General features: G+C 42.8%; 1 protein-coding gene across 1 annotated transcript in view; it reads right to left on the reverse strand.

The window, feature by feature from the left end:
• LOC100700665 (ATP-binding cassette sub-family A member 1) overlaps positions 1–19,456 on the reverse strand; it is a 34,668-nt gene that overhangs the window by 1,155 nt on the left and 14,057 nt on the right. Inside the window, 24 exon segments of the mRNA XM_025897096.1 lie at positions 146–238; positions 333–436; positions 560–694; positions 1,420–1,561; positions 1,656–1,762; positions 2,108–2,170; positions 2,347–2,404; positions 2,406–2,465; positions 2,631–2,760; positions 2,862–2,982; positions 3,210–3,467; positions 4,194–4,371; positions 4,597–4,766; positions 13,762–13,836; positions 14,088–14,184; positions 14,316–14,354; positions 14,518–14,606; positions 15,866–16,058; positions 16,398–16,499; positions 16,620–16,664; positions 16,666–16,739; positions 16,900–17,048; positions 17,914–18,037; positions 18,640–18,833. Of these exon segments, the coding sequence (XP_025752881.1) occupies positions 146–238; positions 333–436; positions 560–694; positions 1,420–1,561; positions 1,656–1,762; positions 2,108–2,170; positions 2,347–2,404; positions 2,406–2,465; positions 2,631–2,760; positions 2,862–2,982; positions 3,210–3,467; positions 4,194–4,371; positions 4,597–4,766; positions 13,762–13,836; positions 14,088–14,184; positions 14,316–14,354; positions 14,518–14,606; positions 15,866–16,058; positions 16,398–16,499; positions 16,620–16,664; positions 16,666–16,739; positions 16,900–17,048; positions 17,914–18,037; positions 18,640–18,833 (2,800 nt within the window).

A 19,456-nucleotide genomic window follows, 5' to 3' on the forward strand; every position in this document is an offset into this window, starting at 1 on the left:
TTTCAGCCTGTCTAATGTAGACAACACACCAGACATTAAATCAGGGAGAAGTGCAGCGTTTCGTAGAGGTAAGTGGATATTGTTTAGCTGGTATCGGATCGTATGCCTATATTTGCTGTATCGCACAGCACTAGCGTTTGGTTACCTGTTCTTCAGGTGCTGCACAGACCCAAGACACCGAAACCTGCCGTTGACCATGATGGCCATCCTGGTGCAAAGTGCCTCACACTTCTCCATGCTGACAATACAAACATTTAGAGACAGCAGTAAATATTTTGCCTTTACAATACAAAACTCCACCGGGAATGAAATAAAGCTGAACCGACTGGTACCTGTGTGAGGTTAGCAGTACAGCTCTTCCCTCTTGGGTGACACTGAGGATGCAGTTCCACAAAAATCTTTTGGCTTTTGGGTCCATGCCAGTGGTGGGCTCATCCTGACAAAAGGTGGTGGGGGAGCATAGAGGAGATATGGAGTGAGATATAAGTTAGGAATATTTTAAGGATGAAGGTCATTCAATAATAACCGCATCATCTTTTCTATTAAGCTGAATCATCACCAGGAATATGACAGGTGGAGACCCGATGACGGAGATGGCTGTGGAGAGTTTCCTCTCGTTGCCCCCGCTGTAGCCTCCAGCCTCCTGATCTGCATACTGAGCAAGCCCCAGCTTCTTCACACCCCACTGCGCCACCTAGAGAACAGCAGAGAAACTGCTGACTGTAGCCAAACCTGATACTTCACCTCTTGAAATAACATTTAAAGATGACAAAACCTAGATTTTTACGATGACCACATATTTAGCAAAATAAAAACACCAACTTCTTGATGCATTCTCAATCATCCAGGAAAGTAAGTCTCCAAAAGTTGAATCTGTTCATCTGGATGTAGCGTTTTGTGGGAGAAACGTTTCGTCACTCATCCAGGTGACTTCTTCAGTCTCAGCTGACTGCAGGTTTCCCCAAACCTTATAAACAGGACATTTGCATAATGACTGAAACCAGCCCACTGAGGGAACAATGGGCTGGGAGGTCAGTTCCTTAATCATAATTATGCAAATTCTCATGACCAGTGATCAACAATCACTGACCAAAACCCACTGATCAAAGGCCATGAGTACCATTCACAGAGAGCTGGGGAATGGCTGCAATCATAGCATTGTAAGATGGTGACAGATGTACCCTTAGGCCCCCTCCTCGATTCAGAGATGGTCTTTCCCTTTTCACGTAAATGGCCTCCTTGACTCCGCCCTCAAACCAGCATCAGTCAGCTGAGACTGAAGAAGTCACCTGGATGAGTGACGAAACGTTTCTCCCACAAACGCTACGTCCAGATGAACAGATTCAACTTTTGGAGAAAAACACCAACTCTTCAGCATATCTTCCTTCATAAAACTCTAGCTTGGGAATTTTACACCACCTTAGAGACGAACTCCTCTGGCACCCCCTGCAGGCGGGCGTACAGCTCCAGATGTTCCCGGCCTGTGAGCAGGTCGCTGATGGCATCGAACTGTGGGCAGTAACCCATCAGCTGGTGGACCCACTCCATTTCTGTCAGCACACTGAGAGCAGAGAAATAGCTTATGCAATGTCTGTGGTTTGGTACAATAGTAGTTCTGTAGGGGCTGAAGTCACTGCAGCAGACACGCTTTGTACCTGTGCTGGCTGAGGAAAGCCTCTCCATGAGTGACAGGTGTATCTCCAGTCAGCATCCGAAATGTTGAAGTCTTCCCAGCTCCGTTGACCCCAAGCAGCCCAAAACACTGGACGGCAGAGACATAAGAGCAGCATGCTAAAAACATCTATTTATATACACACAGCTCAGTTATTAAGTCATAAGTCACAGAGGCTTTTACTAGCAGAAGCAACTATAGAAAAAGTAGAAGGTCCATTACTAGTAACGATGGTATTTTTAGAAACTGCAGCACTACATGTGAAAGTATAAATAGCAGTAACAGTGGTGAAAAGCAGTACCTCAAGTTGCATTTACAATATCATAAAACAGTCCCTGTGATAATGTGGCTGTAACTACATGGATAAAGAACACAGAGCTGATAGCCAAAGGTGGTGTGTGTGTCTTCACAATCACTGGTGCGCAGATCCCTCACCTCGCTGCGAGGAATCCCGAGGCAAAGACGGTCTACGGCTGGCTTTCTGCCAGCTTTATAAACCTGAACAACAAGAAGCTTATTTGTTACACTTTTAAGCTGAAATTCACAACTTTGTGTCAGTGTAGGAGGAGGACAGCTCATCAGTGAGAGTCTCTCGAATGAAAAACATTTAGCTGCAGTAGAGTTAATTAGTGACCTAAACAAGTTCAGCGTTTACATTTTCCTGCACGTTGTACCTTGCTCAGGTCGATCATGGTGAGGATGTCTGAGTGTGCTTTCCCACTTTTGACCCTCTCTCGCAACATCCTCATCCTCTGGACCAAGAGGAGGCAACTCAGGCTTAGTCCACCAAGGCCTGAACAAACACACAAGCAACCAACTCACAGATCCCACTTTTATTTGATTTCAGAATTTCTATCCATTAAACTGACACACTTGCACAGCAGCAATAAGAGGAAGGAAAAGGGAAACAACCTGAGAAACAAGAGTGCAGAGAAGGTTAAAAATAGAGATTTTTTACCTGTAGCGGATGAAGAATTTGTACTGAAGGAGTATGGTAAAGATGAAGAAGATGACACCTTCTACTGCCATTGCAAAAAGGTTCTTTCCTACAAAGTCCCACTGAAGGGGGTCCAGGCTTGGTTTGGTACCTGGAGGAGAGACATTACATATTTCTATACCTTTTTATACTTATACATCTATATTTAGTCTTTGTAAGAGCAAATAACTCTTGAGGCTGACTAATATGTACCCAGTCTTTTGAAGGCATCCACCATGGCCTGGTTTTTGGCCATGTCGATAAGTCCTCGTCCCAAACAGAAATGAGGGAAGATTAAAAACACCTCCAGGATTCTGTTCACCTCGTTCAGATACTGGAAAGACAAAATCATTCACATATGATGGATTAGTTAAAGGTGCATTAAACAAAATTATGTTTCTACTGCAGAGAAATATTTTAAGGAACATTTCCTTAGTTAAGAATAATGTAAAACAAGAGGGTTAAAAGCATAGTTACTGTTATTTACATATATTTATGCCTTACTTATTCCTAGAACACAGGTGAAGTAGTAATTGAACTTCACCCCTGCGTAAAATTTACCTCAGCTACAAACAGCTCCAGGACGAAGGTGGCAATGCTGCCGTTGATTCCAATGAAGAGGTTGGAGGTCAAAAATACATAAGCTGTGCTTGGGACAGTGAACACAAAGGATGCTGGGTACATAAGAGGGGTTATGGACCACCCGTAGAACAGGAGGAGCAGGATAAGAGCGGGCAGGTTGGTCTCAGAAACGTATGACTGCTGCTGGAAACTGATGAAAATCAGCACCACCATGATAGCAGGAATGGTGTAGTTTAACTGGAAACAACGACAAAAAAAAAAAAAAAAAAAAAAAAAAAAAAAGAAAAGGGAAAACTATCCTGAGCCTGGATTTTTATCTAGTCAAGTATGTGATGATAGTCTAAAGGCCTTTACACACCTGACGTAAAATCTGTACAAATATTTCGTGTTAAAAATGTTTCTGGGACGATTCTCAATGCAACTATTCATGCTCAGTAATTTCCCTGGACATTTATTTTTTCATACTGAGCCTGAATTTTCTGATTTCTTTGCGTCTGAATAAACAGCATTGATCAATCTGACCACTGCATTTGACAACAAGAGCGCTCGTAGCTCAAAACATGTATTGGATCCACAAACAGTAAAATAATACTATTTTACTTCAGACACACAGCTAGACGCTTCTCCAGGTCAATCAGGTCTCTGAACTTCTGTCTCTGCTTTCTCAGATGTGGAAGCCAACGAGAGCTCAAACTGTCCCACTGACATCCTGAAATGTGTGCGAAAGCACCGTGATACAGCTGCAACTCCTGGATCAAACCGTGAAATCTCAGTTTCTTCCTTGTCTTGTTCAGAAACATCAGGACCAGCTCATCATCGCTCAATGCTGTGTGTAATGGTCTTTACAGTGACAGTACCCTTTACAGTAGTAAATGGATTGATGAAACTTCCTGACTTACACTGATGCATACAAATCTGTGTGAGTGAGGACAGTTAACTTCTTCTATCTCAAGCTTTACTGACCATGTCCCAGGTAAAATTGGCCAGCCAGTAGAGAATCGGTTTGACCCCGCTGACAAACTGCAGGTGTTTAGCTTTGCTGACTCGCTCCTCGATCAGAAAAAGGATGAAACTGGCCGGCACGAAGGACATGGCAAAGATCACACAGATGGAAACCAGGACATCCACCGATGTAGTCATCCTGAAGGAGAAAGCAGAGAAAAACCATCAGAGGACTGTGGACCTCTTTATTTACAATACATAAATAAATAAATAAATAAATAAATAAATAAATAATAAATATTTTTTTACAACAGTGCACAGAGTTTAAATCCACTCTAATCTTCCCCCTCACATAAACAGAACTAATACAACGAGCACAAGAGCCAAACTGGTGAACTTGAACTCTCCACAGCAGTGAACTAACATGGTTACTTCGGTGAGCTGCTCCTTGGTGAGGTTGAGTGGGTGATTGTAGGCAGTGATGCCGTGCTTCCTCCTCTCAGGACCTGGTGGCAGACTCGCTCTCAGCAGGCCATTGTTCATCACATTGACAAATGACACCATGGCGTGCCAGCCTTTGTTGTTGTACCACACCTGAGCACAGAAAAGGGAGCGTTTGAGCTGACAGAAATATCTGGACGCATCACCTACATCACTTTCTTTAAAGTCTGTGGAAAAACAAACAGAAGACACAAAGACAGTGTTGTGGATGGGCGTAGCTTTGGGTCACGTGGTGTCGGTAATAGTAATAGTGATTGCTATATCACCTGTTCATGTCCCGAGGGAATTTTTGTGAATGAGTGGGTGATGGGGGAAGTCGACTTTTGCTGACCGCTCAAGCTTAGAATGTTCTTTGATCACTGTTTTTCTATGGATTTTAAGGATTTGATAACAAATAAAGAAGTTTTTAATCTGGAACTTTGACCTACGTTTTGAACAGCGGGCGCGTCAACATAATTCCCCTATTCAGCTGCTCGGCGACTCAAAGGCTTGACAGTCGCCAATATTTGTCAGCAAAAAGTGCGACGGCAATGGAGCCTCCCGCAATCAGCGCTAAATAAACGCCGACGCGAGCCCACACACGGCCGCCACTACACCCATAAAAGCGGCTAGTCTGACAGATAAGGAGAAGACGACGGTGGTATGTAAACTGTTTTTGTGCTGCGTATTGTTTGTTTGAACGCAGTTTGGATTCTGACCACACGAAGATGTTGCTGTGACACGCCCACCGCTACGTTTGCTGTTGGATTTGGTGTATGTGTGTGCTGTGGCTCTGCAGGCGTTCAACTGAGTTTAAAGGAATTTCTGTTGCCTTTGTTTTGGATTTTGGCATGCTGCTTATGTTGAATGCTTAAAATGAGTGGATCACAGGCTGCATCTGTTGTTGGAAAAACTGAAAAGGATAAATATCAATTTCTCTCACTGAGAAAGCTCTTGCAAACAAAATTGAAACCATCCAAACAGATCGGAAAAGGCATGTAAACAAAATGAAAAGTGTTATTATGTCTCTTAAAGAGCTAATGAAAGATGATAAAAATCATTCACAAGTCAAAAAACAGTTTGATGAGTTCACACACCTGTTTAAGGATGCCAGTACATTGCATGAATCTTTACTTTCTCTAATCTCATTTGTTGAGAAAGAAACAAAATACATGATTCTCAAGCATCGCTAAATACAATAAAGGGTTTATGGAGGATGTTAAGATATGGCTTTCTGAAACTGATAAACGTTCGGGAAGGCCATCATCTGACAAAGCACAGTCACAGGAAACTTCCCTGGGAGGAGAAATGGAGTTGCTAGAGCACCCTGGAAAAGAACCTCAATCATCTCTTAATCCCCATGATGACGTTAATGATGACGTGTTGCCATCCGACAGTGTGTCAAATCAAGGCAGTAGGTCAAGCTCAAGAGTATCATCTACTTCATCTGCACGTCTCAGGGCAGAAGCTAAAATGGCCGCCTTGCTTGCACGTCAACATATGCTGTCTAAGGAGCTTGGAAAGAAAAGCATCTGGACTTCTTTGAGTTGCTTGAAGATGTTTCACCTCTCATCCGAGAAGCTTCTTCAGTTCTAAGGGTCAAATGGTGGAGAGTCCCAGATTTAAACCCAGTGGGAGTTTCCCCCCAAAGAGGGACAAAGGACCCCCTGATGATCCTCTACCTAATCACATGAGCCGAGGTGTGAAAGTGGGTGTGGGTCCTAATCAGCCAGAGTTTCGGGTAAGCTCATTGTGAATCCTGGCCCCACCCTATCATGTGATTTCCTGAGGTCAGATGGCCCAGGATGTGAGTGGCTGAAAGAAAAACACTCTTGAAGAACAAGAGGAACAATTGAGGAGAAAGAAAGAACAACTTCAGCTTGAAGCAGATATAGCTGCAACTGTTGCGAAGGTGAACGTGCTGAGAACTGGATCCACTATGCGGAGCGTCGCTTCACGGAAATCTAATGGAATGGAATCATATTTTAAAACAAAAGGAAACAGGCTTGAAATTCTTAATGCGGATGCAGAGACTTTTGTTCCACAGACGCTTACAAAAGGAAACACAATCACTGGGAATGCAGAGCTTCAAGTAAAAACAGTGTAACAGACTATGAAAAGGGAAAAGCCTGCACCCGCTCTTATGGGGCCTTCTGACACTTTTGGATCAATTCCACCTTTGCCTAAGCCACAAGCTGCTCATCCAGTAGCCAATGAAAATCTGTTGTCCATTATGGAAAAACAAAATGAATTAACTTGTATGTTGGTCCATCAGCAAAGTCTTTCTTCACTGCCCAAAAGGGAGATTCAAACCTTTGATGGCGATCCTTTACATTTTCAGGCTTTTATGCGCTCGTTTGAACAGGTCATAGAAGCAAAGACTGGTGATGCTGGCGACTGCCTGCATTATCTTGCACAGTACACCAAGGGGCAGCCCAATGAACTTGTTAAAAGCTGTCAACATATGTCTGAGAGTGCTGGATATGTAAAGGCAAAGACTCTGCTGTATGAACACTTTGGGAATGGACATGTGATTGCATCTGCTTATTTGAACAAAGTTCACTCATGGCCACTGATTAGATCGGAAGATGGAAAAGCTCTTCAGGCATATTGTTTGTTCTTACGTGGATGCTGCAATGCAATGGAAGAGATTAATGATCTCTCTGAATTAAATACACCTGCCAATATGCTTGCTGTGATTAGAAGACTGCCATATAAGTTAAAAGACAAATGGCAAACAGTAGCATGTGACATTCAGAAGAGGCAACATCGCAGAGCCGCATTCATTGACACTGTTTCCTTCCTTGAGCGTCAAGTTAAAATTGCAACAGATCCCGTCTTTGGAAATCTATGTGACGTTCCAGCAACACATCTAGCAGCCAAGGGCAGCAATGGAGGGAAACGTTCTCCACATCTAAGAGCTAAAGGAAGTAGCTTCGCCACGACAGTCTCTGATGTCGAGAGACAGAATCAGACGGGCTCAAGATCGTCGCAGCACTGTGAAGGCTTGTTTTTTCTGCAAAGGCGGACACACACTGGAGTCATGTGCTCTGCTTGATAAGAAACCTCATAATGAGAAGATTTCTTTTCTTAAAAAGAACAGCATCTGTTTTGGCTGTTTGTGTACTGGGCACATAAGCAAAGAATGCAGAAAACGCCTTTCATGTCAAATCTGTGGTCTCCGACATGCAAGTATACTCCATATCCACCACAAAGAGAAGAATGAAGTCAAACCCAATGATGAGGCAGACAACATTCCTGTTACGATCCAGACTAGTGGTCTTACTGGGGCCGGTGAACAAGACTGTAAGCTTGCCATTGTGCCAGTTAAAGTAAAATCAAAGAGAGGTCAAAGAATAGTGGAAACGTATGCCTTTCTGGACCAAGGGAGTTCAGCGTCCTTTTGTACAGTGGGTCTTATGGACAAGCTGAATATTGCTGGGAGGAGGACAAAGATTCTCCTGCGCACCATGGGACAGGAGAAAGTGGTGGACAGTTTCATTGTACCTGAACTTGAAGTTGCTGGATTGGACAGTGACATGTACTGTGATATGCCTAACCTCTTCACTCAGCATAAAATGCCTGTGGATATTGGCAACATCCCAAATCAACAGGACCTGGATGACTGGCCACATTTGAAGCATGTTCATTTGCCAAAAATTAAGGCCAATGTGGAGCTTTTGATTGGCATGAATATGCCCAGAGCTCTAGAACCTTTGGAGGTCATCCGGAGTGTAGGTGATGGACCTTTTGCCATTAGGACTGTGCTTGGCTGGACAGTGAATGGGCCACTTAATCGAGAATGCTGTGGAAGGCCAGGATGTTTGGCAACAGTTACTGCCAACAGAGTTTCTGCTGTCACACTGGACAAGCTATGGAAACAGCAGTTCAAGATGGACTTTCCTGAGAGCAGCGATGATGAACAGATGGGGCTGTCAAAGGAAGACTTGAAGTTCCTAGAATTGGCCAGCAAGACGGTGACTTTGAGGGATGGGCACTACAGCATTGCCCTGCCACTGAAAGACTGAGACATAAGAATGCCTGACAACCGTGCAATTGCTGAGCAACGAGCCTTAGGTTCGAAGAAAAGGTTCATCAGAGATAAAGACTTTCACAAAGACTACACTGCCTTCATGACAGATCTGATATCTAGAGGATATGCAAACAGAGTGACAGAAATCCTCAAGGCTTCTAGTGCCTCCCAATGGAGGTATGTGAACACCACGCATAACCCTGCGGACCTTGCCTCCAGAGGTATGAAAGCAGAGACCTTTTTACGTGACACTGAATGGATATCTGGCCCCGCATTTCTTACACAGCCAGAGAACAATTGGCCTGTGAACCCAGAAAACTTCCAAGAACTTCCACATGAAGATCCTGAAGTTAAGGTGTCTGCTGCCATCGAGGTCTCACAAGCACACGATGATGATCATCCTCTGACCCTTTTAATCCATCGTGCCTCATCCTGGACTCGTCTCATCAGGGTGATGGGTTGGATTTTCAGGTTCAAGACATTGCTATTGCATCGCAAGAAGATACATTTCCAGTCTGCATCTGATATAATTCAGTTTGAAGACGCTCAACATAAGGTTGATTTCCAGCATGGCTTTCTTTCATTGGGAGAGATTAAGGATGCTGAGATGCAAATAATTAAGTTCTGTCAGAGGAAAAGATATGCCAAAGAAATTTCTTGTCTCCAAAGGGGAGAGTCTGTGAAACGAAGCAGCCACATATATAAGTTGAATCCTATTCTGGAGGATGATGTGCTGCGGGTTGGTGGACGTCTCAGTAGGGCTGTCATGTCAGAAGAATCCAAGCATCCTGTCATAATTGCTAAAGAGCTTCACATTTCTAATCTCATTCTACAGCATATTCATAAAGAGGTGGGTCATGGTGGAAGGAACCACATACTCTCAAAGCTGCATCAAAAATACTGGATTCCTGGTGCTGGTACTTTGATTCAAAGCATCATGTCGAGGTGTGTGACCTGCAGAAGGTTTCCTGGAGCTGCAGGCCAGCAGCAGATGGCTGAGTTGCCTCAAAGCAGAGTGACCCCTGAGAAACCCCCATTTAGCTTTGTTGGAGTGGACTATTTTGGTCCATTTGAAGTGAAGCGTGGGAGAAGTCTTGTGAAGCGATATGGTGTTATTTTTACTTGTTTGGCAATTAGAGCAGTACATATTGAGGTTGCCTCATCTCTTGACACTGACTCTTTTATTAACGCCTGTGGAAAAGAGGAAATTGCTTTACTGCTACAATATATTAGATAGCATATTAATCAGCATTAATATTATCGCGTATAGCTTTAAGCTGGCCAGGTGACAGTTAATACACGGACACCATAGTAATCATTTAACACACTGACACCATATTAATCCTTATTACAGGTGCAGCACAACCACTTTCAGTATTATTATGTTTTTATACACACATTGCAGTCCTGTGCTCATAAAGAGTTGAAGCTTTCCCAGGTAATTAAAGGTCTCAAGCTTCATTCAGCGTGACTGTCTGGGTGACACATTGGTTAAGAAGCCGGGAGCTTAAGAAAGATTGCACACATGCTTACAAAACACACATATATCACATAACCTAGAACTAGATTTAAGCATAGGCCTGAATGTATTGAGCAAACATGTTGCACTGGAGCTTTCTTGACAACAGGTGACGAGTGGAGAGGACCAGCCCCTGGAGACTGCAGAGGCCCGAGTCCATTGCCTTTTTTGGAAGAAGATGCCAAAAAGAGGAACCTCTATGTTGCATTTTATGCTTAAAATACATGAATGTTCTGTACATGCAAATTATGTGCTTGTAAACGCTAGAAGGGGCGTTATAATACCCTGATGCTATAAAAGCAGTCTGAAGTATAATTTTGGTGAAGACCCTTGCTGACGTGTGCAGTGACTGTCTTCCCGCGCGTGTACTTCAATAAAAAGATCACTCTGACCCAAATCTTCTGGACTGTCTTGCCTTTGTACTCTCCACCAATTCTGAACCCTTAACAATTGGTGCATTGGCCGCGGTTGGTAGGGAGAGACGCTGTTGGCATTGTAGACGTCCAAGGGGGTCTCACAGACAGGATCCGGTGGTCGATCTGAGTGGACAAACGGGCAGCCCATCGCAAAAGGTAGGCACTACCTGTTGAATTATTCCGAAGTGTGCCGAATTGGATGTTTAAATTAATGTCTACTCATTAGATTACTGGTGAATGTTTGTGTTATGATCATTTAAGAAGTTGCCATTCTGGGTATCATATGCATATGGAGAAGTACTGAATATAAGAGTAAAAGGATTAAGAGAAGTTACAAATGGTCGTGAATAAGAAATAACTGTAAAAGAAAAGTGAATTAAGACAAGTTAATGTATTTACAGTGAAAAAGGATTTTAGTGTGATAGGCAATTGGTGTATTTTGTGACAATAAAGTCACAATTGAATATAAAGCCGGGCTTGGACACCGATATGGTGGGTTTGTGATTTTCGGGGTGTCTTCAAAATAATTAAATTGTATAACACGGGACTCTGGGAGTCTAACAAGTGCATCGCTCAGAGGTAACGCTTGCCGGAGTCGGGGACGCTTAGACTCCGTCCTCTATGAGGGATAGTCAGTTGGTCACTGTGGAGCTTGGGGCACTCCAGAATAACTAGTGGTTGGACCACTTTGCCGTTCGGAACGGTTTATGCACTTTTTTGGTCAGTAGAAACCGGGTTTCGGGCGTCTAACTTTTAACTTTAAACTTCAGGGAAGCCTGGGATGTGGACTGTCCCCAAAACAGGGCTTTTCGGGTTGAGTTGGGTGATGCTTTTAAATTGTTAAGGGTTCAGAATTGGTGGAGAGTACAAAGGCAAGACAGTCCAGAAGATTTGGGTCAGAGTGATCTTTTTATTGAAGTACACGCGCGGGAAGACAGTCACTGCACATGTCAGCAAGGGTCTTCACCAAAATTATACTTCAGACTGCTTTTATAGCATCAGGGTATTATAACGCCCCTTCTAGCGTTTACAAGCACATAATTTGCATGTACAGAACATTCATGTATTTTAAGCATAAAATGCAACATAGAGGTTCCTCTTTTTGGCATCTTCTTCCAAAAAAGGCAATGGACTCGGGCCTCTGCAGTCTCCAGGGGCTGGTCCTCTCCACTCGTCACCTGTTGTCAAGAAAGCTCCAGTGCAACATGTTTGCTCAATACATTCAGGCCTATGCTTAAATCTAGTTCTAGGTTATGTGATATATGTGTGTTTTGTAAGCATGTGTGCAATCTTTCTTAAGCTCCCGGCTTCTTAACCAATGTGTCACCCAGACAGTCACGCTGAATGAAGCTTGAGACCTTTAATTACCTGGGAAAGCTTCAACTCTTTATGAGCACAGGACTGCAATGTGTGTATAAAAACATAATAATACTGAAAGTGGTTGTGCTGCACCTGTAATAAGGATTAATATGGTGTCAGTGTGTTAAATGATTACTATGGTGTCCGTGTATTAACTGTCACCTGGCCAGCTTAAAGCTATACGCGATAATATTAATGCTGATTAATATGCTATCTAATATATTGTAGCAGTAAAGCAATTTCCTCTTTTCCACACGCCTTACGACGTTTCATCGCAAGACGAGGTCAGGTACAAGAACTGCGCTCAGACAATGGGACTAACTTTGTAGGCGCAGAGCGCGAGCTGAGACGATGCTCTGTCTTTGAAGGGAGTGAAATGGATCTTTAATCCTCCAGGGCAGGGATAGCTCAGTAGGTAAAGCGGTTGCCCCATGATCGGAAGGTCGGGGGTTCGAATCCCCTGAGCAAGGTACCGTCCCCACACACTGCTCCCCGGGCGCCACACTGGTGGCTGACCACTGCTTCACTGAATGAATGGGTTAAATGCAGAGAAGAATTTCCCCACGGGGATCAATAAAGTATACATTATCATTACATTATTATTATCAACTGGATCGCATCATGGCGGAGCATGGGAGCGGTTGATTCGTTCTGTCAGAAAGGTCCTTAATTCCACTCTCCAAACACAGTATTTGGACGAGGAAGGGCTCCAAACTGCTCTTTGTGAAGTGGAGTCAATCCTCAACAGTAGACCCATTACGCTGGAAGCCTTAACACCAAACCATCTCCTTCTTCTCAAGTCCAACCCGTCTTTACCACCTGGCCTGTTCCGGAGGGACGATCTCTACGTACGTAAATGATGGAGGCAAGTTCAATATATATCTGACCTGTTTTGGAAAAGATGGACTAAAGAGTACTTGCCACAACTTCAGCAGCGCCAGAAATGGGGAAGGATTAAACGCAACTTTGTTCCTGGAGATGTGGTCCTCATAGTGGAGGATTCTGCACCTCGTGGTTCCTGGATCATTGGGAGAGTCACCAGAGCTGCACCAGATGAAAAGGGGCTTGTGCGTCAGGTCTGGATTAAGACTCCAACCAGCCATGTGTGCAGACCCGTAACAAAGATATGCCTTCTTCAGGAGACCTCTGACCCATGACGGTGACATTTTTGACACAATGTGACATAACTAACTTTGAATTGACTTTGTTGTTATGAGATGCACATCACAGACTGTCTATATTTAGGCTAAGTGCTGGTAACCTCTGGCCTATGACTGACTGATCATGTGTCAACAGAAGAAAAGAAGAGAAGAAATGAGAAAATAACTTTGGTGGACTTTTGAGTATGTTATGTTGTCTCACTGGGTGTTTGTGATGTGATGAAGTGTGTCTTGAGTTATGGTGTCGGATGTGTAATTATTACTGTGAGAGTGTTATAATTAGGGGCCGGAATGTTGTGGATGGGCGTAGCTTTGGGTCACGTGGTGTCGGTAATAGTAATAGTGATTGCTATATCACCTGTTCATGTCCCGAGGGAATTTTTGTGAATGAGTGGGTGATGGGGGAAGTCGACTTTTGCTGACCGCTCAAGCTTAGAATGTTCTTTGATCACTGTTTTTCTACGGATTTTAAGGATTTGATAACAAATAAAGAAGTTTTTAATCTGGAACTTTGACTTACGTTTTGAACAGCGGGCGCGTCAACATAATTCCCCTATTCAGCTGCTCGGCGACTCAAAGGCTTGACAGTCGCCAACAGACAGATAAAAAGATGCTCATTTACCTTCACATTGTTTTCACTGTTCAGCCCTCCTAAGACCTCTGGGAGTCTGTGCAGCAGGTTTCCCAGTGAACTGTTCTGTGATGAAGCAAAAAGCACACTCTCAGTGTTGACTGCTTTAATGGGGAATCATGTGGCGTGGGGGATGGTGGGTGAGGCTTTTTATTGTTATTAGCCGGTGCTCTGGTCAGGACTAGCTTTTCCTGGCACCAGCAGTAGAACTTCCAGCCCTTTTAAATATTTTACTTCCATTTTCCCTGCTATTCTCTCTGTAAAGGTAGAAAAAGGAATTAGTCTTATTAAAGCACTCATCTTAAGGCTCTCTGTACCTGTGGGACTCGGAAACGAGTCCTGATGGCCATGACCGAGTCTTGGAGATATTGCGTTTGAGATACAGCTCTGCCTCCGAGGGAGAAGCCACCATATCTGTGATACATTTTAGAAATAATACAAAGGTGGTTCAACCGAGTTCATGTAAACCAGTACAAAGCATTTAAAGAGATATATACAAAATATCTCCTCTATTTAACTGTGATAAGTGTAATTTAACAGCTTACCTGAATTCATTCACCCACTTCTTGGTTTTTAGGCTATTAAAGGCAGAGAGAGAGAGACAAGCGATCACAGAGTTAAAATCATGATGGAAATATGCAAATCAGTCAAAGTTTATGAAGACATTTATGAATACTGTGAAGTGTTCGGTCAATTGGGATCAAAATAAATGATAGCTATGTGTATATTTTTATTGTATTGAGTTAATGAAGGATTTGAGCGTAGGTCTTCACCAGGTAATCTGAGATGTTATAACTTGTCAGATTTTGCAGGATGTCTCCAGTCGGCCTTTTAATCTGAAAAATAAAAAACTGCAATAGGTCAGTTGAAAGCACTGGGGTCCAGTACAGTACTGACATAGTCTACAGTATTTAACGAAAACAAACATTTCATGACAAAAAAAAAAAAAAAAAAAAAAAAAAAAAAAAAAAAATCAGATAATGTTGGTTCTGTTATGAGTTAACTGGTGATATTTTCTGATGGTGCAGAGATCGTTTCACTGATCACTAGGGATGGGTATCGAAAACCGGTTCTTGTTGAGAACCGGTTCCCACTGTTTCAATTCCTTGGAATCGTTTGCCATTTTTGTAAACGATTCCCTTATCGATTCCAGTCGCCCCGAATGACGTCACCACGTTGCGGAGCGTACCTGACAGGAAACACGGCGCCTAAGCGGCTCAAACGCTTAAAAGTTTGTTTATACTTTACGAGAACGGATGACAACAGGGAACTTGCAATACTTGCAAAGTAGATATTTCATTTAAGGGAGGAAACACTACGAACATGCAAAAGCATTTGCTCACAAAACACGCGACGAACTTAAATGAATGTCGTGTTTTTAATTCCGCTCCGGACTCGTGAATCTCAACCCAGCAGCAGCAGTAACGTTTGCACGTCCTCTCCCGTTAATGCGGCAGGTAAATCTACCATTACTGTGCATTTAGGTGACCATGATGAGAGAGACAGACAGAGTCTGGCTGGCGCTCGCTGGCAGTTGTCGCTGCAGTCTACCGGTAGCGTCTCCTTTCAGGCCCGAATGTCACAGAGCAGTGACTAAGTTTGTGGTCAAAGCCTTGCACCCATTTGCCACAGCAGATGGTAAGTGAATGTGTTTAATTGTAGGCAGGGACATTACTGGATATTCTTGTGTAATTGCTACAGAATAATTTATGTTATACTTTGTTATTGCTACAGAAGAATATTTATTTTATTATTTTACATTTACAATTTTTTTCCCCGGGGACCCTGTGACACCCCATTGAAGAGCCATAGGCTGGATTTCTTAAGGATCTCTTAAGATCTCACTGTTGGGTTTGTAAGGCCATGTTACTCCTAAATTTCTCTCTTGTTCAAAGAGAAGATATAAAACAAAATTCTAAGCTAATCGACCTTAGTGTTCTCCTTTTTAAAAATAAGAATCGATAAGAGAATCGATAAAGAATCGAATCGTTAAACAGAATCGAAAATGGAATCGGAATCGTGAAAATCTTATCAATACCCATCCCTACTGATCACTGTGTTACAGTAAATCAGTCCCGATTGATCCCGCGCTGACCTGTGGAGGTGGAAGCCCTCCAGCACCCTCAGGACACTCGGGGAGCATTCGGTAGACGTCTTCTGTGCTGCACTGACATTCAGGTGAGGGTCTGTCTCTGCTCCAGTTGCCTCTGCTGAACATGTCCCAGGTAGAGTAAGATAACTGTGGCCTCATGAATAAACCACCCCGCCCAGCTTCACACTGAGGATCCCTGCAGGGAGAAGACAGTTTTGGTGTTATAGTCATCGATGTGCAGTGATGCAGATTTACCCAAATCTATATGTTTACTTATAGAGAGATGCAATTTCAGCTGAATGCCACTGGAGGTTTTATATTGTCCAACCACTCTGTAACCAAACTAAAACCGACACTTTCTGAAAACGTGCATACATTTTAGCCACAGCAATAATATCTGTGTAAGGAAAATAAATATTTTCTGGTGCCTAATACACTGTATTTAACATCATGATGTCTCAGCACCACAAGTCCTTCTATCTTTACTACTGCCTCCATAAATACCACTGAAACCAGTTCAATGGGATGATCTTACGTCATGTTGTCCTCCTTTTCCATGCACTTGGTACCAAATCCAGGCTGGTCAAGGAGAGCTTCAAGCAGATTCTCCATGGCTGGGTTTCCAGGATCATCGTTGCTGTAAATATAAAAAACAGATGAAAGAATTCCTTAATAATATGCTCAATAACAGAAACAAGATGCCAAGAGAGGAAAACAAAAGGGAGCTTTTGTAGGCAGTTACGACTCAGTGGGGTACCTGAAGAAGGTGTACTGCTCGCCGTACATCCAGGGATGCAACTGCAGGGCACTTCCCAAAAGGAGGAACAATAAGGCTGAAGAGCAGGGCGATCAGCACAAATACATCAGGGAGAACGATCTCAGGTACAAATCGAGACATCCTTAAAGATATCCGTCTATGTTTCAGAATAACTATCATTCTGCAACATAGCTAATGACAAGCAGCTAATTTCAAAGAAAAAAAGCATAGCGATAGAAGTGGGTGGATATTTAAGTCAGCTGCTGACAGATAGTCTAACCTGGGCAAAGATTCCCCGACGGCTCCTCCGAGCGTAAAGCCAGCGTTTGATGAAGAGCGCTCTCAGCTGCTGCCACGTCAGCCACCAGCCGGTTGCAGGCACCCCACCGTGGCCATCGCCATTCAGCAGGTCTGTCTCCTGAGGTTCTGCTGACAAGAAAAACGCAATGTGAGAACCTGGACTGTTAATGTACATTTAACTGATAAATACTTGGACCTAGACACGTCCATGGATACAGAGGCAAAATAAACCAGAGAAAAAACTGAAATGTCATAATTTACATCTACTTTTTTTGCATTTTACTTATATTCTACTGAAAAAAAATCAATCTCATCTAATAAATATTTTCAGCCAGTTGTGAGCTGAGAGTACCTTTTCTATGAGGCTTTTTCCTTGTTAAATGGTAAATTGACTGGTTCTTATATAGCGCTTTTCTACTCTACTTTGAGCACTCAAAGCGCTTATACAACTAATTCATTCACCCAACCACACCCATTCACACAAGCACTTCTTCTAAACTTAGTGCATATCTAACATTCATACACATTCACACTCCGATGGATGCATCGGAGAGCAACATGGGGTTAGTATCTTGCCCAAGGATATTTGGCATGCAGACTGGAGCAGCCTGGGATCGAACCACCGACCTTCTGGTTAGCGGCTGACCTGCTCTGCCACCTGAGCTACAGCCACCCCACCCTTCCTGGCAGCATTTTGGAAAAAACAGTCACAAGGGGAAACAGAACACTTGCATGTGCATTTTATTTATATATATATATATATATATATATATATATATATATATATATATATATATATATATATATATATATATATATATATATATATATATATATATATATATTATATATATATATATATATATATATATATATATATATATATATATATATATATATATATATATATATATATATATATATATATATATGTGTATGTATATGTGTATGTGTATGTGTATGTGTCTGTGTGTGTGTGTGTGTGCGCGCGCACCTGTTTCTGCTTCTAGAGGATGGCCATCAGTTCCCTGTCCTGACGGCGGCTGGCTGTGGGGTGATTCAGGCTGCACCTCTGCTTCAGTGTCCACACCTGTCTCCTCTGCCACCTGCAGAAAGATCTGAAAAATACTTTAAATTTAAATCCTCCGTACATGCACAACAAGGCACTCTTTGAAAGAGTGTGAAAACGAAAACAAGATAATAAATAAACCCCACAACGTTTTATTTGTGGAAAGAGTGGAAATCTACAATGTCTTAAAGGACATTTGCTACTCTGTTGCAGGAGTTTCTTATAAAAACTCAGCCAAAGCAATTTTAAGTTTAAACTGAGGCATTTCCTTAACAGTGTAAGCTGCAGACTGCAGGGGACAGTGAAGGGAGCATCCAGAAACCTTGCAAAGGAGCAGAGAGTGAGAAGGTAAATCATGCAAAGGTGACTTATCAGGCTCCACAAATCTGCTATCAGTGCTAATCGAAGGCTAATGTTAAGCCTGTTACTGGCACGGCAGCTCCACAAATATCCAGCCTTCCTGAAGAGACAGATAATACGCCATTCAATCCGTTTACCTTTACGTCACCCTTGTGGACTGTGCATTCACTATATTGATTAGTGTGTAATAGGAGATTTTTATACTAGTTTTATCACAACCAACCACTCACTGACCTAGTTTCATATTTTCCAGTGATGTAACTGGGAAATGTAACTGTAACATTGTCTCACCTCCTCCAGCGTGCTGTCCAACAGCCCGTAGCTGCTGATTCCCAGTTCAGTCAGTCTCTGGTCCAGTGCGATCAGTAGGATGGCCAGGCTGCTGTCTTTGGCGGCCATCTGCGGCAGGTTGATTACCGCCTCACGTCTAGACTCCTGCACCAGTCCGGCACCAGGGATGTGGTGTTGAACCAGCGACAGCAAAGCTGCCATGAAGATGAATGTGATTTTAAATTGCTTCTAAAGATTTTTTTCAAACATGCACTCAACATTTTCAGTCTCTCCTATTGTAAGCTACATATTCAAAGCTACACATAAACCCGACAAAATGCAACTTCAGACATTTAATGCAAAACAGGAGGAAGTCTACGGACAGCCCACGACTAAATAGTTTGTAGAACCAGCTTTAACAGCAAGAAATTGAAATAACCATTTTCTATAAGACTTTATCAATCTCTCAAATTGCTGTGGGTGAATTTTAAACCCACCTTTATTACAAAATTGCTTTAGTTCATTGATGTTTGTGTGCATTCATTTATGCACAGGTCACAGCATTTTAATCAGGTTGAGGTCTGGACTTGGCGAGTGCAAAGCCTCGATTCTTCAGTTTTTCAGCTGTTCTGTTGTCCTGAGATCATTCATCCTGTTTTGACCAAGCTTTGATGTGATGGCCAAATCCTGTGGCTTCAAAATAAGCTCAAATCATCACCCCTCCACCACTGCGCTGACAGTTGATATGAGGTGTTTGTACTGAAATGTTGTGCTTTGTTTTTGCCAAATGTGGCGCTAATATAGTTGTTTCGGTCTCATCTGCAAATGATAATTGCAG

The sequence above is a fragment of the Oreochromis niloticus genome, linkage group LG12 (genome assembly GCF_001858045.2).
Source record: "Oreochromis niloticus isolate F11D_XX linkage group LG12, O_niloticus_UMD_NMBU, whole genome shotgun sequence".
NCBI classification, from domain to species: Eukaryota; Metazoa; Chordata; class Actinopteri; order Cichliformes; family Cichlidae; genus Oreochromis; species Oreochromis niloticus.